This window comes from Hemitrygon akajei, chromosome 2 (assembly GCF_048418815.1).
Source record: "Hemitrygon akajei chromosome 2, sHemAka1.3, whole genome shotgun sequence".
Lineage (NCBI taxonomy): Eukaryota > Metazoa > Chordata > Chondrichthyes > Myliobatiformes > Dasyatidae > Hemitrygon > Hemitrygon akajei.
Window position 1 is genome coordinate 11,610,513 of NC_133125.1, and position 27,121 is coordinate 11,637,633.

Below are 27,121 nucleotides of genomic sequence, written 5' to 3' on the forward strand. Positions count from 1 at the left end.
CTGAAGTGCTCTTGGCTGGTGTTTCTTTCTGCTCCACCCTATCTCTTGGCAATGTTGCCTGTTGTCGCTATCAATCACCACTCCACTGCAGATGGGAAGTGGATGAGTTTGACAGATGTGCAGACTTCTGGTGTAGTTACCTCACTTAAACACTGAACAGTGTTGCTTATCAAATACACCTTTCAGCTTACCTTTCTCGCAGAGAGTGCCGTCATAACTTGGCAAGCAGACACAAGTGAAGCAGTTGACGCCATCAACGCACGTGGCTCCGTTTTGGCAAGGGTTCGACTGACACTCATCAATATCTGAATGAAACATAAAGTGATTATTGGTTAATTATAGCAGGCACAGCTTTCACAATCGCAATGACACGGTAAACCCACTAGAATTATATCAGCATTCAAAGTTATCTATTCAGATCAGAGACACTTCTTCAAAGTACAGACCAGGAAGTGGCTTCTTTGAAGACTTGGACTGAACTTCTAAATTCAGGAAGTAACCTTGAATAATTAAGATTACGTTCCAGATAGGAAATCTTTTCTGACATTGTCTGTCTGATCATATAAGCATTTGGGAGAAAAAATACTTTGAAAATTTATACTACATCAGACTGTTACAATTCACTTGCAAGAAAACCCATAACCAAAGTAAATGCAGTGCATTATAATAAGGACAATCTTGTGTTGAGAACCGTGGGAGGGTAGTGCTCAGCAGAACTGCTATACAGAGCCAGCGAGCATTAACCCTAACTAGACTATTAAATCTGATTGTTGCTGCAGTCTATGATGAGTGTATACGTTCTCTCTGTGACTCTGTGTTTCTCCTGGGTGCTTTTTTCCTGCTTCATTCCAAAAATACACCAGAAGCGTGGCAACACTTGCGCAGTGGCACTTCACAGGATCATTATTAATGCATTGAATCATCCGCCATGGGTAGTAACAATGTGCAACAGAAGTAGCTTTTTAATGTTTTTTTTAATATAAATAGTATAAATACAGTACTGTGCAACTGTCTTAGGCACATGTGAAAAAAATTCTGTAAACAGGAGATGCTTTCAAAAATAATGAAAAGGGAAGTTTCTAAATATCAAAACATTTACTGTAAAGAGCAGTAAATAGTAAAAATACTATTGGTATGACCATCCTTAGCGTTTAAAATGGATCAATTCTCTTGGCACAGTGTTGTGTGGTTTATAAGAAAATTGGCTGGTAGGTTGTTCCAAGCATCTTGGAGAACTTGTCACAGTTCTTCTGCAGATGTTGGCTGTCTCGCTTGCTTCTGTCTCTCCAGGTAATCCTAGACAGCCTCGATGATGTTGAGATCAGGGCTCTATGGAGGCCATACCATTTGAAACATATAAAAAATCTAGGATGCCTAAGACTTTTGCACAGTACTGTAGATAGTCTTGATTCCTCAGTAACTTAACTACTTTGTCCATAAAATGTGTTCAAATTGGTAATAACAATATTCTGTAACTTTTCAAATCAGAGAAGTGCCAGAAGTGTCAGGAGCAACATCCCTGATGGCACCAGCAGGCACAGGAAAAGCTTCTTCCCTGAGGCTGTGACCCTGCTGAACCTCACATCAGCGCTAAGCAGTATTGCACCCATATTGTACTGTCTCAGTACTTTTATATCTGTGTGCTGTAGCACTTACCTTTTATTCGCAGTTATTTTGTAAATAACACTATTCTTTACATTTCTGGTTAGATGCTAACTACGTTTCATTGGCTTTGTATCTGTACTCGGCACAATGACAATAAAGTTGAATCTAATCTAATCTCTGAGGTCTTCAATGTCTCTGAAGACCTATCCTAGGCCCAACATATTGTGCAACTATGAAGTGGGCACATGATCAGCTATTTTTCATTGGGAGTTTGAGGAGATTTGGTATGTCACCAAATACTCTAGTAAATTCCTACAGATTTAACGTGGAGAGCATTCTGACTGGTTGCATCACCATCTGGTATGCAGCTGCCAAAGTACAGGATCAGAAAGATCAGAGGAGGTAAATTCAGTCAGCTTCATCATGGGACTAGCCTCCCCACCATGAGGAAATCTTCTAAAGATGATGCCTTCAAAAGATGGCATCATCATCATCATTTTGTGCTGTGTCATATAGCATGGGCGATCATGGTCTTCACCATGATTGTTCTTGGCAATTTTTTCTATAGTAGTGGTTTGCCAATGCCTTCTTCTCGGCAGTGTCTTTACAAGACAGTCAACACCAGCCATTCTCAATACAGTTCAGAGATGGTTTGACCTGGCATCATGGTCCCATAACCAGGATGTGTGATAAGCACCAGCTGCTCATACGACCATCCACTACCTGCTCCCATGGCTTCACTTGCCACTGATCGGAAAGGTGGGGTGAGACACAGGTGCTACACCTTGCCCAAGGGTGACCTGCAGGTTAGCAGAGGTAGGGAGCGCCTTGCATCTCCTTTAGTAGAGACCTATCTCCACCCCATTACCCTCAAAAAATGACATCCATCATTGAAGACCCCCCACCACCCAGGATATGCCCCCTTCTCATTGCTACCATCAAGGAGGAGGTACAACAGTCTGAAGACACATCCCGAAAGATTCGGGAACAGCCTCTTCCCCACCGTCATCAGATTTTTAAATGGACAATGCACTGATGAACATTACCATAGCATTTTTGTTCTCACGCTACTTATTCTTATATATTTCTTATTATAATTTACAGAATATTTTATGTATAGCATTGTACTGCTATCACAAACTAACAGATTTCATGACATATATTAGTCATAGTAAACCTGATTCTGATTCTGAATAAAGGTTACAGCCAAGCAGCTATAAGGATTTGTTTTTGACAAATAACTATTAGAATCTGAGCCCCAGTGCCAGGGATAGAAGTCAAAAGGCAGATCCCACTTAAGATCCATTAATTCATCTTAAAAGTAATTTAGTCAAACATGATCTGCCTTTTATGAAGTCATACTTTCTCTCAGTGGCCTTGTTTGTGGTGCTACAACAAGGTCCAAACCAATTCCAATTTCAATGGAAACTTGAGAAACAACATCTCATCTTACATTCCCAAGGATACATGTAATGTCTTGAATGCCCCTGCACTTAGCTACCCCACTATAATCTGAAAAAAAGCTCTCTCTGTCCAACTCAAGTCAAGCTGGTCTCTACTTTGTACTGTCAATTTTATTTAATGCATCTGGGTCTCAGCTCCTAAATCTCACCCAGTCTCTCCTCACGACTAGATTCGACTCTGTACTTCACGTTATGATGTGTATCTGGTCACTCCTCTCTTTGTTGCTATTTTATGCAACTTTGATTGGGTCGGACTGGCTCTGTGACCTAAACTTAATGTACGACACAGTGCTAGATTGAACTTAACTGAGCTAAACTGGACATGTCTGGATTCTTTCAAAGACTTTTATGTTTTATATTCTGCATTTTCATTCATTTTTTCCCATTTGTGCAATTTGTCTCTTTTGTGCATTGTTTGTTGTTTTTCTTTGACTGGGTTCCATGGTTTTCTTTGTTTGGTGGCTGTCTGTGGAGAGGATGAATCTCAGGGTTGAACACTGTATACATACTTTGATAATAAATGTACTTTGAGTACCTCCAGACCTATAGAGTACTGAAACACAGAATTCACTACAGGGAAGTTATACCTAAATGAGGTCATATGACAGAATGTAGAACAGTGCAGGCCCTTTCACCCACAATGCGATGCCGACCTTATAAGCTACTCTAAGATCAAACTAACACTTTTCTCATACACAGCCCCCCATTCTTCTATGATCCATGTGCCTAAGAGTTTCAAATGTCTCCTAAATTATCTGACTCTACCACCACCCCGACAGTGCATTCCATGCATCCACCATTCTGTAAAAAAAACCCTGCCTCTGACATCCCCCTATACTTTCTTCCAAACATTATTCGCCATACACTGTACATTTATATGTATCAGGAATTTGCTGAGGTGTGCTGGCGTAATATGCAAATAATAAGACATACAGCAGGATAAAGAATTACGTGAAATAAAATTATAAGTACAGACATAGAATAAAACGTGCAGGCATACTGTACAGTGCAAAAATCTTAGGCAGATATATATCAGTAGGGTGCCTAAGACTTTCGCACAGTACTGTGGTAACTTTATGTATTGCACTGTACTGCTGCCACACACAAAAAAAATTCACACTTTTATCCCAAGTTATTTAGATCTTATCCTAACATTGTTGTGTGTTATATGTGTGTTATGTGAACTACTGGGCTTTACACCCTGGTTCGAAGAAACGTTGTCTCATTTGACAATATACAGGTGTATAGTTAAATGACAATAAACTTGACTTGATATGTGAGTGACGATAAACCTGATTTTAATATGGGTCTCTATTGACAACTGAGAATGGTAATAGGGTAGGGAAAGGGAAATCATGGTTGGGAAAAGGGGAAGGGAGAGGGGAGGGAGCAGGAGGCACCAGAGAGACTTTCTGTAATGATCAACAAATCAATTGTTTGGAATCAAATGACCTTACCTGGTGTCTCAGTGTTGAGTGTGTCTGCACCCACAACAACCCCTCCCCGGCACTCCTCCTCTGCCACCTGTCCCACAACCCTCCCATAACATTCCACCCTAACCATTCCCAACATCCTTTGCTCCACCCAGATTTGCAAACTCACTCTCCACTCCATGTTGACAAATACAGTACTGTGCAAAAGTCTTAGGCAAGCAAGAGTAGATGGAGTATTGGATTAATACTGATAAAAATGTGACTATAGCACACTAAAATCCCTGTCCAGGTGTTTGGGTTCTAATCTTTAGAGCAGACATGTACCTATAACCTTGTGATTAAGACATACAAATGCTATTGGCCCAAACAAGGCAAATTCCCCACACATACTTCAATGATCCCTCAAAGTGTGGGTGAAAACAAAAGAGAAATCTGACTTAAATCTATTGAGTGTAAAGGTAAGGTTAATAACTATTGGCTGAGGAATGTAGTTCTAAAAGAACTGTTTTGAGAATTAGGCTTATGACGGTTTTTCATACATCAGAATCAGGTTTATTATCATTGACATATGTTTTGTGGCAGTAGTACAGTGAAACATGCTATTTATTTACAGATTTAGTACTCAGCAGACCCTTCTGGCGCTTGAGCAGTACTACCCCGACCACACCCGATAACCCTAATTTAATCCAAACCCAGCCACAGGACAATTTACAACAACCAACTAATCTACCCGGCAAATTTTTGGACTATGGGAGGAAACCAAAGCACACAGGGAGGATGTACATATTCCTTAAAGACGCTACTGGAATTGAACTCCAAACTGTCCCAGGCTACAATAATGCCACGCTAACGGCTATGCTACTATGGCACCCAAAAAAATATATATGTAACCAGGTGACTGTTGAATACATAAATTAAATAAGTGGTGCAAAATAGTGAGGTTGTGTTCGTGGCTTCATCGATCGTTTAGAAATCTGATGCTGGAGGAGAAGAAGCTGTTCCTAAAAGATTGAATGTGTATCACCAATTTCCCATAGCTCCTCCCTGAAGTTAGTAATGAGAAGAAGGCATGTCCTGGCTGGTGGGGGTCCTTAATGGTGGACGCTGCCTTCTTGAGGCATCACGTTTTAAAGATGACCTCGATGATGGGAAGGCTAGTGCTATTGATGGATCTGGCTAAGTTTACAACCCTCTGCAGCTGTTTTTAAAACATGATATTTGTTGTTTAGCCGAAGTAGTACAATGCAAAGAGATAAAATTACTATCAATTGCAGAATATATCATGCAAAGAAAGTAGTGTTCACAGAAATCCGATAGTGGAGGGGAAGAAGCTGTTCCTGAATTACTGAACATGGGACTTCAGGCTCCAGAACTTCTGCCCTGATGGCAGGAATGAGAGCATGTCCTAAATGGTGAGGGTCCTTTCATGGTGGATGCAGTCTTCTTGGGGCCTCTTGGATGGCCTCTTGAAGACGTCTTCAATGCTGGGGAGTGTTGTTCATCAGGCGAAGCTGGCACATTGTTTAATTTCACAATATTATTGGATATTTAAAATCATTTTGCACAATTACAGCAAGTTTGAAACAACTGTAATAATACGCGCATCCAATTTCCATATGAGGGAAACAAATTAGATTGTGTAATATTTATGGAATGTAATATTAATAGAATTAATGGAAACAGAGTGGGGCTTTCTTCACCTGCATCGTTGGAAAGAAGATTGAATCACTGCATAATGTCTAGAGCACACCCAGTAAAACTATGTTTAAAACAACATTCCTGTAAGGCTCAGATTGTAAGCAAATATCCTTTAAACCTTTCTCATAGAAGCACTTCATGGCATTGAGCAGCACCTAGGTGTTGCAGTATCGAATCTTGCTCTTACCTATTTCGCAATGTTCTCCAGTATATCCAGGCAAACAGGTACATATGAAGCTGGTTTCCCGTGCGAAACAACTGCCTCCATGATGGCAAGGGCTTTCATCACATGGGTTAATGTGTACTATGACAAACAGAAGCATTGAGAAATGAGGAAGCACAGGTACAATTTAACCAGCAAACCTTATTTCACAGAATGTCCCTAATAAAAACAACCATCTCAATATGACCTTGCACTTCGCATTATGATTTGGAAACACCAATCCCCTTGAATGGAAAAGCCTACAGAAAGGAGCAGATGCAGCCTAGTCCATCACGGGTAACGTTCTCCCCACCACTGACCAAATCTCTAAGGAGCACTGTCTCAGAAAAGCAGCAGCCACCATCCAGGTCTCGCTTTCTTCTCCTTACTCCCATCAGGAAGACAATACGCGAGCCTCAGGACCTACACCACCAGGTTCAGGAACAGTGACTACCCCTCAACCATCAGGCTCTTGAACTGGAGAGAATAACTTCACTCACCCCATCACTGAACTGTTCCCACAACCTATAGGCTCACAATCTACTTTGATATTCTTGATATTTATTGCTTTTTTATTATTGTTATAAGTTTTGTTTCTTTTTTTTATTTTTGTGTTTGCACAGTTTATTGTCTTTTTACACATTTGTCCATCTTGTTTAGTGCTATTTTCATTGATTCTATTGTGCTTCTTTTTATTTACTGTGAATGCCTACAAGAAAACAAATCTCGGGTTAATGACATCTACATACTTTGAAAATGGATTTACTCTTGCACTTTATTGTTTATGTACACTTCACTTTCTCTGCAGCTGTTAAACTTTATTCTGCATTGTCAATATCTTACTCTAACAATGCACTCTGCAATGATTTTTATCTGTATGAACATTATACAAGACAAGCACACTGTATCCTAGTATATGTGACAGTAATAAACCAATACCAATCTAATTAATGACCTCCACGTGTTAATTCCAATAGGGTACACATTGCATAAAAGTCAATTTACTGAATAATTGGTAAGAATGCTTCTTAGCTAATAGTTCCTCATTATTGTAGTCACAAACACGATATACTGCAGATACTGGTTTGTTTTATGTCAAGTGAATTTTCACATAATGACGCGTTATATTACAATGTTCATGTCCAATCTTGCCATTTTTAACAGTAGTTATCTGGTCTTTAAAGCTGTAACTGTAACTTTCACTCTTTGATGCTCTTTAATGGTGATAATAATACACTATCATTTGTGAGTCCACAGAACTATTCCTTCAAAACATTTAACTATTTTGAATAACCAAATGCACCAAATGCTGGAGGAACTCAGCAGGTCAGGCAGCGTTTATGGAGAGAAAAAAGCAGTTGAAAATATCTGGGCAAGATGCTTCATCAGGAATGGCTTGAAATGCCGACTGCTTATTCATCTCCATAGATGTTGCCTGACTTGCTGACTTTTTGTCTGGATTTCAGCATCTGAAGAATCTCGCGTGTTCCTAAGTTTGAATACTTTCAGTAACACTCCATATCAGCCTTGCTGCTTTAAAGGGGGGAATCTCCAGCTATCCATGCTGGAAGTACTCACCTGGACAGGCAGCATTAATGGAGAGGAATAAACAGTCAATGTCTTGGACTGAGACCCTTCATCAGGACTGGAAGCTGTTTACTCCCCTCTGTTGACGCTGTCTGACTTGCTGAGCTCCTCCAGCATCTTGTGTATATATTACCCTAGATTTCCAGTCTCTTCAGAATCTCTTCTGTCTATTCTGTTCAGAACTACAAACCTTCTTAGTGAGTCAACAGTTAAACGAATCCTTGTGATTCAGTTTATATAGGACAATCAAAAGCTATATTTGGCATAGCATATAAAATAAAATCAGCAATGATCTTAAAATCCAGAACTATTTTTTCTACAAGACAGATCCACTTAATAGGCTTTTCTGCAGTCTGCATTAACATTACACCTAGGCTATATTCGGTACTTCTGTGGGACAAAACCAATTCTACTTGTGTGCTATTTTTGTTAAGTGTTTCATTGGCAGAGTGGACCAGACTATAAATGAAGTTTCTATGTTTAACTAAATGGACATGGGATTGAGTAATCAGAACTGAAGCAGAGTCTTGTCCATGTGGGGCACAGAGGAAAGGAATTCCCATTTTCTATCTTTCCCAAATACCCTTCTCCAGGCAAATGAGGCTCTGCCCTAAGATTCACGCACAAAATTCTGGAGGGCCTTGGAAGAATAAGCAGTGTCTATGGAGGGGAATATCTAGTCAAATTTTTGGGTCAAGACCTTTCACCAGAACTGGAATGGAAGTGGGGCAGAAGCAAGAATAGGGAGGTGGAAGGGGGATAAAGAGGGGATGGTGTACAAAAGCTGACAGGTGATAGGTGAGACCAGGTGAGGGGGAAGGTAAGAGGGTGGAGGAAGGAAGATGAAGTAAGAAACTGTGAGGGGGATAGGTAGAAATGGTAAGTGACTGAAGAAGAAGAAGAAACGCAATAGGAGCAGACAGTGGACCATGGAAGAAAGGGGAGGAGGAAGGGCACCAGAGGGAGGTGATGGGCAGGTGAGAACAGAAAGAATAAGAGGGGATCCAGAATTGAGAGCTGAAAAAGAGAGAGGGAGGTTAGAAATTATTGGAAGTTTGAGAAATCGATGTTAATGCCATCAAGTTGGAGGTTACACAGACGGAATATGAGGCGTTGCATCTCCAACCTGAGTGTGGCCTCATCACGACAGTAGAGGAGAACGTGGACAGACATGTCCAAACAGGAAAGGGAAGTTGAATTGAAGCAGATGGCCACTGGGAGATCCTGCCTTTTGTGGCAGATGAGCAAAGGAGGTTGATGAAGTGGTCCACTAATCTATGTGGGATTCACCCCCATACAGAGGACACAACACCAGGAGCTCCCACTACAACAGATGATCATAACAGACCCTCAGGTGAAGTGTCACCTCACCTGGAAGGACTGTTTGGGGCCCTGAATTGTGGTGGTCTAGGGGCAGGTATAGTACTTGTCCCAAGAGGGAGGGACAAATGAACAAGAGAGTTATGTAGAGAGCGATCCCTAGAAAGCTGAGAGTTTGGGGGGGGGAGAGGAGTGAGTGGGGAAATGAGCCCTAAGATTTTTCTTTTGGAAAACGCCCTTATGAACCTGAAGAAATATAAATTCCCAACAAATGTAAAGGGATTTTTATTCAAAACATATTCCACATTATATTTCTCTTCACTGTTATAAGCTGCAGAGAGAAATATTCTAATATTCCATACCTGGTATGTGAACAGCCTCTCCACTAGTTAATGATGTCTCATGTCCAGTTATTGGCTCACCAGTTATTGGTTTACTGTGGTCAAACGACTCAACCACAGAGGTCGTTGTCGGATGACCTGTTACTACCAGCGTTGGTTCCTGCTCATCAAATGATTTCAGCTTCTCTGTTGAGCTCTCATATAAAGTTGGGGGTACTGTGACCCTGACAGATTCTGTTACGCCTTTTTCATCTTTCCATTCTGTAGATGGCCATAGAGGTGTTACACTGATAACAGTCTCTTTAGAAATCTCAACATAAATATTTTGTGTTGTTGATGACTCTGCTTCTTTAAGCGTGACTCTGTGGGAATCTGTTGCTGCTCCTGTACTAAGCTCTTCACTGGGTCTTTTCGCTGCATGTGAAGATATCTTTTGCTCAGTTGCTGAATAAGCTATTGTTTGTGTTATTATTTCTTTCTCTAAGGTTTTGAGGGGAACAGAGTCTGTTGTTGAGCTTTCCATGTGCCGTGATGTCACATCAAGTTCTGATGAAGTAATAATATCCATTCCTTCCTCTGTCCCCTTTTCTGGCATTTGTGAAATCTTTTCAGGAACGGTTGGCTGTAAAATTATCTGACTTTTTCCTGAGTCCTCCTTTGTAGAAGCATTGACTGAAGTCAGCAGTGAAGGCAACGTTTCTGATTCTACCAGTTTAGCTCCCCCCGTCATTGGTAGTGTGGCTTTAAACTCATCCTCGCGTGTATCTTCAGAGAACTTTATTGATGTACTTTCTTCTTCTTGTATTAAACCTTCAGCAGATGATGAGATAATGCTATCAGTGGATACTTCAACATGTTTGCCTGGTACACGTGTCAAAATTCGAGATGGTTCTTCAGTAGAATGCACAGGAGTTGATTTTGCTGGTAAACTGTCAGTCTTAATGATTTTGGAATCAAGTTCAAATGAGGTTGGTGTAGAGGTGGTAACAGCATCTGGGATGTGGGTGACTATTTTATCTTCAGTCTTTGCAATGCTGTCTCCAGAAAATTCCTCTTCAAATATACTGGATATTGTAGGCTTAGTTGTGGACTGAGCATCTTCTTCAGCTGGATGAATGCTTGCATACTCTGTGTCATTGCCCATTATGTATGTAATTGATGTTTCTGAGAATATGGTTGGATCAGCAATTTCCTTCAAAGAAGCCTCCAGAGTTGTATGCGTCTCTTCTTCACTAGAATCTTCTTGAGATGCACTCTCCTTTGTTTCTTCAGTGGATGAAGTAGGGACTATTTCTTGAGAGGTGTCTTCAACTCTTCCCGGTAAAATTGTACTCATAACTGCAGGGAATGCGTCCTTTGTCTGAAGCTCAGTCATACCTGTTCTGATATCATCAAAGGAAACTGCTCCAGCAGTTGTGCTGATTGCTTGTGTTAACTCTGGCGTTACTGTCCTTAAAGGTGAAGATATTTCTCCTGACCCATCAACATCCTTCCTGAGTAATTCAATATCATGAAACTCCACTGTCTCAGCTTGGAAAATTCCAGAACTTTTTGATGCATTATCTGCTGGCAGATGAGTTGAAGACACAATTTTTACTTCAATTTCTTGTCGTACATCTTCTAGTTTTCTATCAGCATCTATCATACCGTCCAGTTTTGTGGTAGTTCCAATCTTCTGTTCTTCCATAATACTCATGCCATTGTTCCTCCCATTAATATAAATGATGCTAATATTTTCAGGAGAGCCAACACCGATCTCATATTCAGGCAGCTCGTCATCATCTTCTTCAAGGAAGACAGGTGACCATGTTGGTGTCTTCACCGAAGGCTGCGGCGTCCCCTCCTTCAGCCCTTGTTTAACTGTTTGCAACATCATTACAAATTTCCTGTGATCCATTTGACTATCTTCAATGCTCTGGATAACTTGGGTATAATTCATGAGAACACCTTCTTTGGTGCTTACAGATTGAACTATTCTAGGTTGAAATCCATCCTTTAGCCCTTCAGTTGGGACAGGTATTGATAAACGCTCTTTACTTGTCAGGTCTGGAATAGAATGAGTGGAAGGCTGATCATCTGACTTTATCGCTGTTAAGGTAGAAGGACTTACTTCCTCAGTCAATGTACTGATTCCTTCTTGAACACCCAATGATGGTTCCCTGGGAGATAAAGAATGCCTATCGTATGTTTCAGTTGGTTGTGATTTAAGTTCAGTTTTCTCTTGTGTTCCCAGTGTTGAAATGACATGTGCAGCGACAGTAGTCGGCTGACTTTCCTCTTCACCAGAGCTCTCCTGTTCAATTATTGAACTTGTGCTTAATCCTTCTTCTGTAGATTCTTTTGTTTTCTGCACTGTCCTCTCTCTAGAGTCTTCTTCACTTTCAGTGGTCCCTCCTTCTTCTGAGTGAACTGTCTGAACACTTTCTTCTGACACGGACTTTAGTTTTAGTCCCACCGTACTCATCTCAGACTTCAGTTCAACATCTGTAAGTTTCTTACTTAGAGTTGTAATTTCAACTAAGGAGTCCATCGATGGTATTGCTGTTGGTTTCCTGGTCACTGAAATTTGCTGGCTGGGCTCGGAAGTGAAAGTGATATCCTTGGCCTTGGTACCTATGTCAGAAGTACCCAGGACAAATGTCTGAACAGTCATGGTGAGAATGTCTTCACCTGAACTTTCCACTTCCCTAGACTGAATCTCTGTAGCTCTCTCTATTATTGATGCAGTGAATCCTTCAGCTGATTTTGTGTGTGCTTCAGGCTTTGCAGACATGACTTCTTCCGTTGCTGGGGTAATGCCAGCATGGAGGACTCCCTTATCAGTTGGAACACTTGCACCTAATGTTACAGCACCTGTCAAATCTGAAGCTGAAATCTTGGTAAAGTCTTTGGAAGATGATGTTTCTTCACCAAAACCCCCAACAACTGAAGAAGGGGTCTGTTTCTGTGAGTCCTTCTCTGTTGAAGTGGTTACTGGAGATATCTCAGAAGGCTCTGTAACCACGATCCCTTGTATTTGTTCAATCACTGTACTGGCTGCGGTTGCTGTAGACATGGATTGTTCAAATGGCGATGTTATAGTAGCAGGGTGAGCATCCTCACCTATTACACCTGGGGCCGGAACTGATACAGATCTGTTATCTCCTTCACTGTCGAAACCCATTGCTGGGAATCTGTCCATTATTTCAGAAGTTGATGGAGGCTTCATAGTTAAATTGATTACTGATAGTGCTTCAGATGTAAATTTTTCAGATGTTCTTCCAATGACAGGTGTAATTGTATCATGGGGAACCCCCTCTTCCATTGTGCTTGTGACTGACTCTAACATATGTTCGGTTTCCTTATCCCCAATCACAACTGTTACTACAGACTTATCTGCTGGTTCTGTGTGAACTTCCACCAGCACACCTTCCCTCTGTGTATGTGTCTCCATCATTCCAGATCCTGAAAATTCTTCCCCTCCCTCATGGGTCACAGTAACATCCACCAACGTTTTACCAGTCTCAACCGTTGCTGTAGGTGTGTCTGTTGGTTCTGTATGGACTTTCACCAGCACACCTTCCCTCTGTGTGTGTGTCTCCACCATGCCAGACCCTGAAAATTCCATCTCTTTCTCATGTGCCACTGTAGTTCTGCTCTGGAGAATTTCCTCATCCACCAATGTTTTATCAGTCACAGGAGAAACAGTCGAGGTCACTTCTAAGGTGGGAAGATCAGGACCAAACTCAATGGTTTGTTTGGAGGTGATCTGTTCTTCACCAGAACTCTCCAATTCAGGAAAAGGAACCACTTTAGCTGGAACTTTTTCCGTAATCCCAGATTCCACAATTGTTAAAGGTTTCGTAGTTGATGACATGACTACTTTCTCTGGGATGGTTTTCATCTCAGTTATGATGGATGGGATTCCTGATGTGAATTCTTGGATCTTTTTTTTAATTACTGGGGTAGCAGTGACAGGACGTTCACCTTCATCCATTTCTCTTGTCACTGAGTCTGCCTCAGATCCAGTTTCAATATCACCAATGCCAAATGTTGCAGTCACTGTGTCTGACACCTGTGTGTGGACTTCTACCAGTACACCTTCTCTCTCCCTCTGTGACTCGGGTAATCCAGATGTGGGCGTTCCAGTCCCTCGACCAGGCAGTACCGAAATGGCAGTGTGTACATTTTCCTTAACCAATGAAGTCCTGTTCGTCACTGGAGACGAGGGGCTGCTCACCTCCAGTGTGGAAAGAGCTGGATCAAACCAGCCAATGTGTCCACTTATTCCCTCACCAGAACTCTCAAATTCTGGAAAAGGAGGGGATTTGATGGAAATTTTCTCCGTTGTACCAGAATCATCAGCTGCTGGAGTTTTCACAGTTGACTTGATCTCCAATTTGATGGTTTTGATGTCAGTGATCACTTCTGGAGATTCTGATGTAGATTCTTGAGAAGTTTTTCCAATGATGGGAGTAACAGTATCATGGGGAACTCCCTCTTTCGTTTCACTGGGGATGGATACTAATGTATATCTGGTCTCACTGTCCCCAATCTCAACCGCTGCTGGCTGTGTGTGGACTTTGACTAGCACACCTTCCCTCTGTGTGTGCACCTCCATCATACCAGACCCTGAAAATTCATCCTCTCTCTCAAGTGCCACAGTACTAGTGCCCTGAAGGCTTTCCGCATCCACTAACTTTTTACCAGTCACTGGTGGAACAGCTGAACTAATTTCTAAGGTGGGAAGATCAGGACCAAACTCAAGAATTTGTTTGGAAGTGAACAGTCCTTCACCTGAACTCTCCAATTCAGAAAAAGGAACCACTTTAGCTGGAACTTTTTCCGTAATCCCCGATTCCACAATTGTTGAAGGTTTCGTAGTTGATGACGTGACTACTTTCTCTGGGATGGTTTTCATTTCCGTTATGATGGATGGGATTTCTGATGTGAATTCTTGGATCTTTTTTTTAATTACTGGGGTAGCAGTGACAGTTACTCCTTCATCCATTTTTCTTGTCACTGAATCTGCTGCAGATCTGGTTTCAATATCACCAATGAGGACTGTTGTGGTTGATGTGTCTGACACCTGTGGGGAGACTTTTACCATTACACCTTCTCCCTCTCTCTGTGACTCGGGTAATCCAGATGTGGGTGTTTCAGTCCCTCGACCAGGTAGTTCTGGAACAGCAGTGTGCAGGGATTTCCCATCCAATGAAATCCTGCTCATCACCGAAGACGGGGAACTGCTCACTTCCGGTGTGGAAAGAGCTTGATCAAACGGACTAGTGTGTCCGCCTGTGGACATTTCTTCACCAGAACTCTCAAACTCTGGAGAAAGAGGGAATTTGGAGATTTTCTCCGTTGTACCAGATTCATCAATTGCTGGAGGTTTCACCGTTGACTCGATCTCCACTTTGTCGCTGATGGGTTTGATCTCAGTGATCACTGACGGAGCTTCTGATGTGAATTCTTGAGATGTTTTCTCGATGACAGGTGTAACAGTATCACGGGGAGCTCCCTCTTCCATTTCACTGGGGATGGACACCATATATCTGGTCTCCCTGTCCCCGATCACAACTGTTGCTGCAGACGTGTCTGCTGCTTGTGTGTGAACTTTGACCGGCACACCTTCCATCCCTGTGGGTGTCTCCATCATGCCAGACCCTGAAAGTTCCTCCTCACCCTCACCTGCCACTGTAGCAGTGCTCCAGAGAGCTTGCTCATCCACTAACATTTTACCAGTTACTGGCAGAACAGTTGAGGTCATTTCTAAGGTGGATATTTCAGGACTAAGCTGACGAATTTCTTCCAAAGTGAACAGCTCTTCACCAGAACTCTCGGGTTCTGAAGGAAGGACTTCTTTAACTGAAGCAATCTCCGTAATTCCTGACTCCACAATTGCAGAAGGTTTCACAGTTGATGATGTAACCACTTTCTCTGGGATCATTTTGCCCTCTGTGATAGCCAATGGAGTTTCTGACGTAGATTCTTGGGACTTTTTTTTAATTACTGGGGTAGCCGTGACAGAAGGGTCTCCTTCATCCATTTCTCGTGTCATTGATTCTATTGTTGATCTGATTTCCTTATCATCAACCACAACTTTTGTGGCCAACGTGTCTGGCACCTGTGTGTGGACTTTTACCAGTATACCTTCTGTGTGTCTCCCAGGTAACCCAGATGTGGGTGTTCCAGTCTCTCGACTGGTTGCTGCTGGAACAGCAGTGTGCTGGGATTCCCCATCCAATGAAATCCTGCTCGTCACTGGAGACAGGGGGCTGCTCACCTCCAGCGTGGAAAGGCCTGGATCAAACCGACCGGTGTGTTCAGTTGTAAACATTCCTTCACCAGAACTCTCAAACTCTGGAGAAAGAGGGAATTTGGAGATTTTCTCTGTTGTACCAGCTTCATCAATTGCTGGAGGCTTCACCGTTGACTTGATCTGCACTTTGTCGCTGATGGTTTTGATCTCAGTGATCACTGATGGAGCTTCTGATGTGGATTCTTGAGATGCTTTTTCAATGGCAGGTGTAACAGTATCACGGGGAGCTCCCTCTTCCATTTCACTGGTGATGGACACCATATATCTGGTCTCCCTGTCCCCAATCACAACTGTTGCTGCAGACGTGTCTGCTGCTTGTGTGTGAACTTTGACTGGCACACCTTCCATCCCTGTGGGTGTCTCCATCATGCCAGACCCTGAAAGTTCCTCTTCTCCCTCATGTGCCGCTGTAGCGGTACTCTGCGGAGCTTCCTCATCCACTAACGTTTTGCCAGTTGCTGGTGAATCAGTTGAGGTCATTCTTAAGGTGGAAAGATTAGCTCCAAACTGATGAATTCCTTTGGAAGTGAACAGTTCTTCACCAGAACTCTCAAACTCCGAAGGACGAAGTTCAACTAAAACTTTCTCCGTAATTCCAGATTCCACAATTGCTGGAGGTTTTGCAATTGATGACGTAACTACTTTCTCTGTGATAACTAATGGAGTTTCTGATGTGGATTCTTGAGACATTTTTTCAACTACCGAGGTAGCAGTGACAGAAGGTTCTCCTTCGTCCATTTTTCTTGTTGCTGAATCTAACGTAGATAAAGTTTCCGTATCACCAACCACAACTGTTGTAGCTGATGTGTCTGGCACCTGTGTGTGGTCTTTTCCCAGCAAACCTTCTCTGTCTTTGTGTGTCTCAGGTAGCCCAGATGTGGGTGTCCCAGTCTCTCGACTGGTTGCTGCTGGAACAACAGTGTGCTGGGATTCCCCATCCAATGAAATCCTGCTCGTCACTGGAGACAGGGGGCTGCTCACCTCCAGTGTGGAAAGACCTGGATCAAACCGAACAGTGTGTTCACTTGTAAACATTCCTTCACCAGAACTCTCAAACTCTATTGTTCCATCTTCATCAATTGCTGGAGGCTTCACCGTTGACTTGATCTGCACTTTGTCGCTGATGGTTTTGATCTCAGTGATCACTGACGGAGCTTCTGATGTGGATTCTTGAGATGTTTTTTCAATGGCAGGTGTAACAGTATCACGGGGAGCTCCCTCTTCCATTTCACTGGGGATGGACACCATATATCTGGTCTCCCTGTCCCCGATCACAACTGTTGCTGCAGACGTGTCTGCTGCTTGTGTGTGGACTTTGACCAGCACACCTTCCATCCCTGTGGGTATCTCCATCATTCCAGACCCTGAAAGTTCCTCCTCACCCACATCTGCCACTGTAGCAGTACTCCGGAGAGCTTCCTGATCCACCAGCATTTTAGCAGTCACTGGTCGAACAGTCGAGCTCGTTTCTACAGTGGAAAGATCAGGACCAGAGTCAATAGTTTGCTTGGATGTGATCAGTCCCTCACCAGAACTCTCAAATTCTGCAGTAACAGTGTCTTTAACTGAAACTTTCTCCGTAATTAATGATTCCACAATAGCTGGAGGTTTCACAGTTGATGACGTAACTACTTTCTCTGGTATAGTTTTGATTACAGTGGCAACTGATGGGATTTCTGATGTGAATTCTTCAGACTTTTTTTTAATTACCGAGGTAGCAGTGACAGAATGTTCTCTTTCGTCTGTTTTTCTTGTCACTGAATCTAATGAAGATGAAGTTTCTTTATCACCAACCGCAACTGTTGTGGACGATGTGTCTGACACCTGTGTGTGGACTTTTACCAGTAAACCTTCCCTCTCTCTGTGTGCCTCAGATAATGTAGATGTGGGTGTTCCAGTCCCTCGACTGGTTGCTGCTGGAACAGCAGTGTGCTGGGATTCCCCATCCAATGAAATCCTGCTCGTCACTGGAGACAGGGGGCTGCTCACCTCCAGCTTGGAAAGACCTGGATCAAACTGACCAGTGTGTCCAGTTGTAAACATTCCTTCACCAGAACTCTCAAACTCTGGAGAAAGAGGAAATTTGATGGAAACTTTCTCCGTTATACCAGATTCATCAATTGCTGGTTCCACAGTTGATGATGTAACTACTTTCTCTGGGATGGTTTTGATTACAGTGATGTCTGAAGCAGTTTCCAATGTGGTTTCCTGGGACTTTTTTTTAATTATTGGGGTTGCAGTGACAGGAAGCTCTCCTTCATCCATTTTTCTTGTCACTGAATCCAATGTTGATCTGGCTTCCTTATCACCAACCACAACTGCTGTGGCCAACGTGTCTGGTACCTGTGTGTGGACTTCTACCAGTACACCTTCTCTCTCTTTGTGTGCTTCAGGTAATCCAGATGTGGGTGTTCCAGTCTCTCGACCAGGTAGCACTGGCACAGCAGTGTGCAGAGTTTTCCCATCCAGTGCAGTTCTGATCATCGCTGGAGACACAGTGCTGCTCACCTCCAGTGTGGAAAGATCTGGATCAAACTGAGCGTGTCCACTTGCAAACATTCCCTCGCCAGAACTCTCAAACTCTTGGGTAAGAGGTAGCTTGACTGAAATTTTCTCTGTTATACCAGGCTCATCAGTTGCTGGAGGTTCCGTGAGCGCTTTGCCTGGGATGGTTTTATACTCAGGGACCACTGATGGTTCTTCCGATGTGATTGCTTGAGTTCTCTTTTCAAAGGTTGTTACAAGGTCATCATGGCGAACTCCTTCATCCACTGCTTTTGTTACTGAAATAGATGTGTTCAAGATTTCCTTTTCAACAATCACTGGTGGAATCTCTGTAAGTGATAAAATCATTGTATCCTTGGTCATAACTTCACCAGAACCGAATTCTGTTTCTATGCTTGGGGCCTCTTTCATTTTCTCAGTATGCTGTGTTTGTTTCTCAGTGGGTTTTACTGACGTTGAAGAATCCAGTGCAGGCTTGTCGGTAAAAACTGCAAAGCTGCTTGTTGTCATTTTGATTGGTGGAGCAGACACTACTTCATATTTTAGTTTTTCTGTTCTTTCTTCTGGCTTTAATGTTTTGCGATCGCTACTCTCATATAATTCGGTGATATTTTTAGTTTCTCGTTGCAAACTTTCTGTGATAATGCCTCGATCTTCCACAGTTAAAGATGGCACAGTAATACTGGGGGAGACAGTTAACTTTGTAATAGGTGACAAACTTACTGTTTCTGCATCTCCAGCTTTGTATGACATAGACATCGTTAAAATTTCTGCGTGCATTTCAGTTGGTGTTACTATTTCTTTTATTAAACCTTTGCCAAAGTCTTTTGAATATAGTTCTGGTCTCATTACAGTAACTGGCTTCATTGAGGTTTCATTCAGATTGTCTGAAGCTGGTTTATGCCCTTCACCAGAACCCTCAACCACTTCTTTATCAAATTCTTCTTGTGAAATGCTGCCTTCAGTTGTGATCCTCACAGCAGATTTTTGTGAAGTAATGTCTTCCGATGCAGTTGTCACAATTCCAAGGAGGTGTGGTTCCCCTTCCACTGATTTGGTTATACCTTGGGACAAGTCATGGGTGGCAGGTGAGATGAGCCCAAGCTCTCTCTCAAAAGGACCTTCTGGGCCAGAATGAATTTTCATCTGGTTCTGCGTAACTCCAAAAGTTGCAGTATGTTCAGCTGGACTTTCAGCGCTGGAAACTACTTTTGGTCTTTCTGTGGAAATTCCCGAATCCTCAGTTTCAGCAGTCTTGCTCTCAATTGTTAAATACTCCTTCATTTCAGTATATTTTTCTGTATTATCCAAATCTTGTATTGCACTTAAACTCGGAGATACCTTCTCAACTTGGTCTCCCCTTGCCTCCTCGCCATCTAGCTTCTCAAATGGCGGGTCGAACTCCATCCGAGTCTTCCCAGGAATAAAGCTAAGAGATGGCCGGCCATCTTCAATGGGAGCTGCTGTGGGCACTTGTGGTAGGAAGAACTGCGACAGGTCCGGCTCTCCACTGCCTGCTTCTCCCACATCAATATGAATGTGAACAAGGTGTATCTTGGAACCCACTGGTTCTGTTGGACCGTCTGTTGATTCCTTGTGTGATACTGGCAGTGGCTCTGTTGGAGTAGATCTCTCAACTTCAGTTTCTCCTGTTACAAGATCTGAAAAAATATTCAAAAATACAAATCAGCAAGAGATATTGGAATGTTAAAAAACAGTCCCTGAACCTTTTAAATTACTTCTAATTTCAATTAGCTCCTGTTGAAAATGTACCTTAACTAAATTCCTTCTTTTCAATTATTTTTCATTAATTCTTAACTTGTGAGAGAAGGACATTTTAGACAATACTGGCCTTCATTATTCACACCCAACTATGCAGAACAGAACAGGACATTATTTCCTGGAACTCAGGAGAGTGAGAGGAAATCTCCAAAGTTTAAAGTAAACTTTATTATTGAAGTACATAAATGTCACCACATGCATCACTGAAATTCATTTTCCTGTGGGCATACTCAGCAAATCTATAGAAAAATAACTCTAACAGGATCAATGAATGCAGAAGGCAAAAACACTGTGCAAATGCAAATATAAATAAATAGCAATACGTAATGAGAACATGAGATGATGAGATAAAGAGTCCTTAAGGTGAGATCACTGGCTGTAGGAATGTTTCAGTGTAGTTATCCCCTTTGATTCAATGGCCTGATGTTTTTATGGGTAGGAACTATTCTTGTACTTAGTGGTGTCAGTCCTGAGGCTCTTGAACTTTCTACCTGATGGCAGCAGCGAGACCTGAGCGATGAGGATCTTGAATGATGGACGCTGCTTTCCCATGACAGTGTTTCATGTTGCTCTGATCAGTGGTTGGAAGGGATGTACTGGGCTAAGTTGACTAGCTTTTGTAGGACTTTCCATTCAGACGCACTGCGGTTTCCATACCGGGCCATGATGCGGCCGGTCAACATACCCTCCGCTACACATCAATGGAAGTTTGTCAAAGTTTTAGATGCCATGCCAAATCTCTGCAGACTCCTAAGGAAGTAGAGGCGCCGCTGTGCTTTCCTCACAATTGAACTTACCTGCTGGGTCCAGGACAGGTCCTGGGAAATAGTAACACTCAGGAATTTAAATTCTGTAAATCTTATAGCAATCATAGGGACCTTACATGGAACAGAAGTGTCACAGGTAGACAGGCTACAAGGAAAGCTTTTGACAAGTTTGCTTTTATGAATCAAATTATTGAGAAACTGTTGATCGCTTGGGATTTTCACATGCAACAGTCTCTGAAGTTTACTGAGTGGTGCAAAAAACAAAGTTTCTGGTTTTTTTTTTACTCTTTTTTAACGAGAGTGTCAAGTTTGCTGACAACACCACTGACATTGGCCGAATCAAAAGTGGTGACAAATCAGCCTATAGGAGGGAAATTGAAAATCTGACCGAGTAGTGCCACAGAAGCAACCTCTTTCTCAATGTCAGCAAGTCCAAAGAGCCGATTATTATATCAAGAGGAGGGAACCAGAGGTCCATCAGCCTCCCCTCATAGGAGGATCAGCGGTGGAGAGGGTCAGCAATTTTAAATTCCTCAGTGTTATTATTTTGAAGGACCTGTCCTGGACCCAGCACGTTGGTGCAATTACGAAGAAAGCAGGGCAGCGCCTCAAGGAGTTTGTGAAGATTCAGCGCGACACCTAAAATTTTGACAAATCTCTATAGATCAATAGTGGAGAGTATATTATTGACTGACTACATCACATCCTGGTATGGAAACACCAGTGCCCTTGAATGGAAAATACTACAAAAAGTAGTGGATACAATCTAGTCCATCATGTGTAAAACCCTCCTCACCACTGGACACATCGACAAAAAGCATTGCTGATCATCAGGGACCCCCACCATCCAGCTCATACTCTCTTCTCACTGCTGCCATCAGGAAGGAGGTACAGGAGCCTCAGGACTCACACCACCAGGTTCAGGAACAGTTATTACCCTTCATCCATCAGGTTCTTGAACCAAAGAGAACTTCACTCAATTTCACTTGTACCGTCATTGAAATGTTTCCCCAGCCTATGTCATGTTCTCTTTATTTATTGCTTATATATTAATTATTATTACTTCCTTTATTTTTGTATTTGCAGTTTGTTGTCTTTTGCACATTGGTTGAACACCCAAGTTCATGTGGTCTTTCATTGATTATATTACAATTTGCTCTACAGTTTGCTTATCGTCCAAATCGCTCTACGGAGGACGCAATATCCAGCACACTGCACACAGTTCTTTCTCACTTGGACAACAAAGACACTTATGCCAGAATCCTGTACATTGATTTCAGTTCAGTGTTCAATACCATCATCCTGCAGAGACTAGTGGAGAAACTGTCGCTGCTTGGCCTTAACACTGCCATGTGTCACTGGATTCTGGATTTCATGACAGAGAGACCACAGTCAGTCCGTGTTGGCAGGAACATCTCTGGCTCCATCACACTGAGCACTGGATCCCCACAAGGCTGTGTGCTTAGCCCACTGCTGTTTACACTGCTAACACATGACTGTGCAGCCAGATTCAAGGAGAACTTGATCATTAAATTTGCTGATGATACCACAGTGGTGGGGCTCATCAGTAAAAATGATGAAACAATGTACAGGGAGGAGGTCTAACACCTAGAGAGCTGGTGCAGTGACAACAACTTGATGCTTAATGTCACCAAAACCAAGGAGATGATCATCGATTTTAGATGGTCTCAGCCTGAGCACACACCCCTCAGCATCAGTGGCTCCACAGTGGAGAGAGTGGAAAACATCAAGTTCCTTGGGGTGCAGACCTCGGACAATCTCACCTGGTCCAGGAACACCACTGGGATTGTGAAACAGGCCCAGCAGAGATTGCACTTTCTGAGGAAATTTAAACAAGCATCACTCCCCACTAACATCTTAACTACATTTTACAGAGGTGTGGTTGAGAGTGTGCTGACCTTTTGCATCACAACCTGGTACTCCAGCTGCAGTGCTGCCGACAAAAAAGCCTTGCAGAGGGTGGTTAGGGGAGCAGAGAAGGCTATTGGGGTCTCCCTACCTTCTGTCCAAGACCTCTTTCAGAGTCGATGCCTCCAGAAGACACGGTACATCATTAAAGACCCCTCACACCCTCTCCATGAACTGTTTGTTCTTCTGCCATCAGGTAAACGTTACAGGAGCATCAAAACTAAAACCACAAGGCTACTAAACAGCTTCCTCCCACAGGCAGTCAGACTGCTAAATAGCTGCTCTACCTGACTCTGCTTCGGACACTTTTAACTTGCACTGGACACTTATAACTTGTTTTTAACTGACATGTGGCTGTTGTGTTTTACTATTTATTGTTATGTTTATTATTTAGTGTTGTGTTTGCTATGTTATGATTGCACTGCTCCTGGGAAACACTGTCTCATTCTGCCCTGCAGAGCTGATGTACGGTTAGAATGACAATAAAGTTTTTGAATCTTGAATCTTATGGTTTTTATTCTATTATGGATTTATTGAGTAGTCCCGCAAGAAAATAAATCTCAGGTTTGTATATGGTGACATATATATACTTTGATAATAAATTTACTTTCAACATTTGAACTTTGAAGAGAATGCCAGACTAGTTTAAGCTGAAAGGAGGACAACAGTAACTCAACTAACCAGGCATTACATCAGTGGAGTACACAAGAGCATCTCTGAAAGCACAACACGTTGAAATTTGAAGTGGATGGGCTACAGCAGCAGCAGACTAGAAATGTACATTCAGTGTCCATTTTATTAGGTACAGGAGGTCCCTAATAATGTGGCCACTGCGTTTATAAACAGAAAAATATAAGAAAGCAGAGGATATATAAATGCAGGGTAAGCCTGGAATGGAACACAGATCTCCAGGGATCCATACTTAGCCCTAGTCCACAACCTCATCAGGACACATTTAAAGCAAATAGCTCTAAATACATAGAACATGGAGCAGTGCAGCACAGACAAAGCCCTTCGGCCCATGGTGTTGTGCTGACCTACACAAACCAAACCTAATCCTTCCCTCCTAAACAACCCATAACCCTTTATTTTTCTTGTATCCATATGAAAATCTCTTAAATATCCCTAATTGGTTAAGAAATGAGCAAAAATAATTAAATCAGCAAATTATTGCAAATGCTAGAAACCTTAGAGGCCACTGCAGGTATAGAAGTTTAGTCAAAATAGGCAAACTTGACAGGGAATAAATCAGCCCTTGATTTGTAATGTAAAGCATACAATAACATTGTTTTTATCTGTGTGTCATTTCAAAGACTGACTTTGACAGAACTGAACTTCAATAACAGACTACAGTATGCAGCTGGTACTAAACTACATCTTCAGCACCGGGAACCAGGATGAATATTTGCCTCACTTTTTCCTTTAGGAGGAGGAAAGGTAACCCTGCTGATTGAAGCTTGTTATCAGGAGGCATAGTCAGGAGCCACCTCCCTGAACTTCAGATTTTTCCATACAAAAGATTGGCGGGCCAGGCCTGTTCCTTCGCATTCTAAAGCACAGCCCGAGGACACTACTAATCCCGCTAAGCTTTTCCTTTCAGATGTCACAACTAAATGGGCTTGGCATGGCTGTGACAAAAATTAGATGGTATAACAGACATCAAATTACTCAGATAAAAAGCACCTCCAAGTGAAATTTTAGTTCTTGCTCTGTAATTGCAGCTAATAATTGACATGTTCTGCTGTGTTCTGAAAGAAGAAAAGACTCGTAATTTTTTTAACTATTTACTGAAGCCCATAATGTTACTGGGACTTCTGGTTTGATTACTTTATAATCATCATTATCATTATGTACCATGTCATATGACGTAGGCAATTATTGTCTTTACATGACCGTGATAGTTCTTGACAAATTTTTCCGCAGAAGTGGTTTGCCATTGCCTTCTTTGGGGCAAATTCTTTACAAGACAGGTGACCCTCAACCACTATCAATACTCTTCAGAGATTGGCTGGCATCAGTGATCGCATCACCAGGACTTGTGATGTGCACCAGCTGCTCATTTAGCCATCCACCACCTGCTACACCTTGCCCAAGGGTGACCTGCAGGCAAGTGGAGGAAAGGACATCTGAATACTACTGGACTCCTGGTTCGATGTTTGATATTCTATATATTGTCCGTTTGCCTTTCACCATTTGAACGATTTACTCTTTTATCGCACACTGGGTGCTTGATGTTTTCCTGTGAAACCCCTTTCACCAGGCACCTCTATAGATGCGGCTTGTTAGCCCCTCGCTCAGCGGTGAGAAAACCATCTTTCTCGGGCTTCGTACATCTAGAGTAGATGTGACTTGTGTCCCACCAAACCCCAGAGATTGGGGTGTCTCGCCCACCCGAACCCCGGTCTGTGCGAATACTGGGTAAATATTGCCCCCGTGCCATTAGCCATTGGCGAGAAATAACACATCGTACACTGCATACAATCATAAAGAAAGTTAATTTACAAATGTCAGCTTTATTGAAGAGCTCGTAAAAAAAAGAAAAATTTTAAAAATTTAAAACGGTCCATTAGTTAACCCAGTCCAAATGTGCACATAGTTGAAGCTCATCTTGAAGTTGTCTATAACTCATGCACTGGACCCTCAGTCTATGTGAAACACACACCACCTTCTGAATGTCGTTTGAAATCCACCTCAAACAAATGGGCTTCCCACGGGAGTATTGGTCCTTCCTCCTTGAAGCCATTCATCTGCCCAAAGCAGCCTGGGCAACAGGGACAGCATCCTCAGTCATCATCCTTCCTGTCTTCTCCCAGTTCCCGCCATAAAGACCTCAACCCACACCACAGTCTGTCACAAAAACTTCTCCGCCCAACATTCTCTAGAACCTTTTCCCAATTCCACCATCCTGACTGGCAGACACAACATTCCTAAGTTGAACAACAAAGCCTCCTATGTTAGATCAAACCCAAACAGGTTGCAATCAGAACAGACTGTTCTTACAGAACTGCTAAAATGAAACACCTACAGCATAGCAGTAAAAATCTTAACAGCATTACAGTTGAGTTGGTTCCGGGGTGTTTCTTTATTTTGTGGTTGTCTGTGGGAGGACAAATCTCAGAGTTGTATTCTATATGCACACTAACGTTACTTTGAATCTTTGAGCACCTTACACCTCCTTTGTTAGAGAAGGAACTGTTTTACAAGCAGAATTCAACGTTCTCTCATAGTAATTGCATGGTCCTTCAAGTGGAGCGTCCAGTACTCCCTGATTTATCCCCATTGCCAAACCAGGAAGTAGTTCTTTCTAGCCATCAACAGATTACCACTCCATATTAATCTGTGATTAAAGGTAATTGACCTAACACAGTAGTGGTGTTTACTCCTCCACAGAAGCAACCTAATGCAAAGAGATTAAGGACGCAAGACACACTGCAGTAGCTGGAAATCCAGTGTAATGCATACAACATGCTGGAGGAACTCAGCAGCTCAACCAGCATCTATGGAAAGGGAGTGTTTTAGGCAGAGATCCTTCATCCAGGATCAACTTCATTTGCCATATACACTTACAATATTAAAAATTTACTGTGGTGTGTTGGCACGGCATTCAACAAAAAACAGCACTGAACAATTATGAAGTATGGATATGGATTGAAATGTGCATAAATACATAAATACCAGCATTAGTTACAAAATAACAATATTACAAAATGTGGTTTAAAGTGTATACATTGCAGAGCATTGAGGAGGCAGGGGCTAACTGGAATGGTTGATCAGATTAACTGTCTGGGGGAAGAAACTTTTAAGATGGCATGATCTTTCATCGCCCTCTAACACTTTCCAGAAGGAGGCTTCCAGCTACATTCGACTTTGTAACAATGCTCAGCAAGAGCCCATAGAAATGTGACAGAGCATTTATAAAATTAAGAAAATGCAACAGGGAACAGCTTAACACAAGGGAGATGTTGCACATCCTCCAGCCCATTCTATTGTGACATCACCTTGGAGATAAATTTCAACTCAAATTCCTTCTAGTTAAAACAATTCCCAACTCCACTGCCTGCAGCTCCACCCACGGCACAACCCTCCCTGCCATAGAGGACATCTTCAAATAGCAATGCCTCAGGAAGGTGGCATCTATCACAAAGGACCCTCACAATCTGGGATCCGTCCTCTTTTTATAAACATCAT

At 42.4% G+C, this 27,121-nt stretch overlaps 1 protein-coding gene across 3 annotated transcripts in view; it reads right to left on the minus strand.

Annotated features, from left to right (window-relative positions):
* Nucleotides 1-27,121, minus strand: part of LOC140739090 (uncharacterized) — a 209,094-nt gene that overhangs the window by 52,577 nt on the left and 129,396 nt on the right. For all 3 annotated transcript variants that reach the window (XM_073067055.1, XM_073067038.1, XM_073067047.1), the window contains exons 9-11: nt 9,671-20,116; nt 6,387-6,503; nt 192-305 (exon numbers count right to left, since the gene is read on the minus strand). In XM_073067055.1, coding sequence (XP_072923156.1) covers nt 192-305; nt 6,387-6,503; nt 9,671-20,116 — 10,677 coding nt within the window. The remainder of the gene's footprint in view (nt 1-191; nt 306-6,386; nt 6,504-9,670; nt 20,117-27,121) is intronic.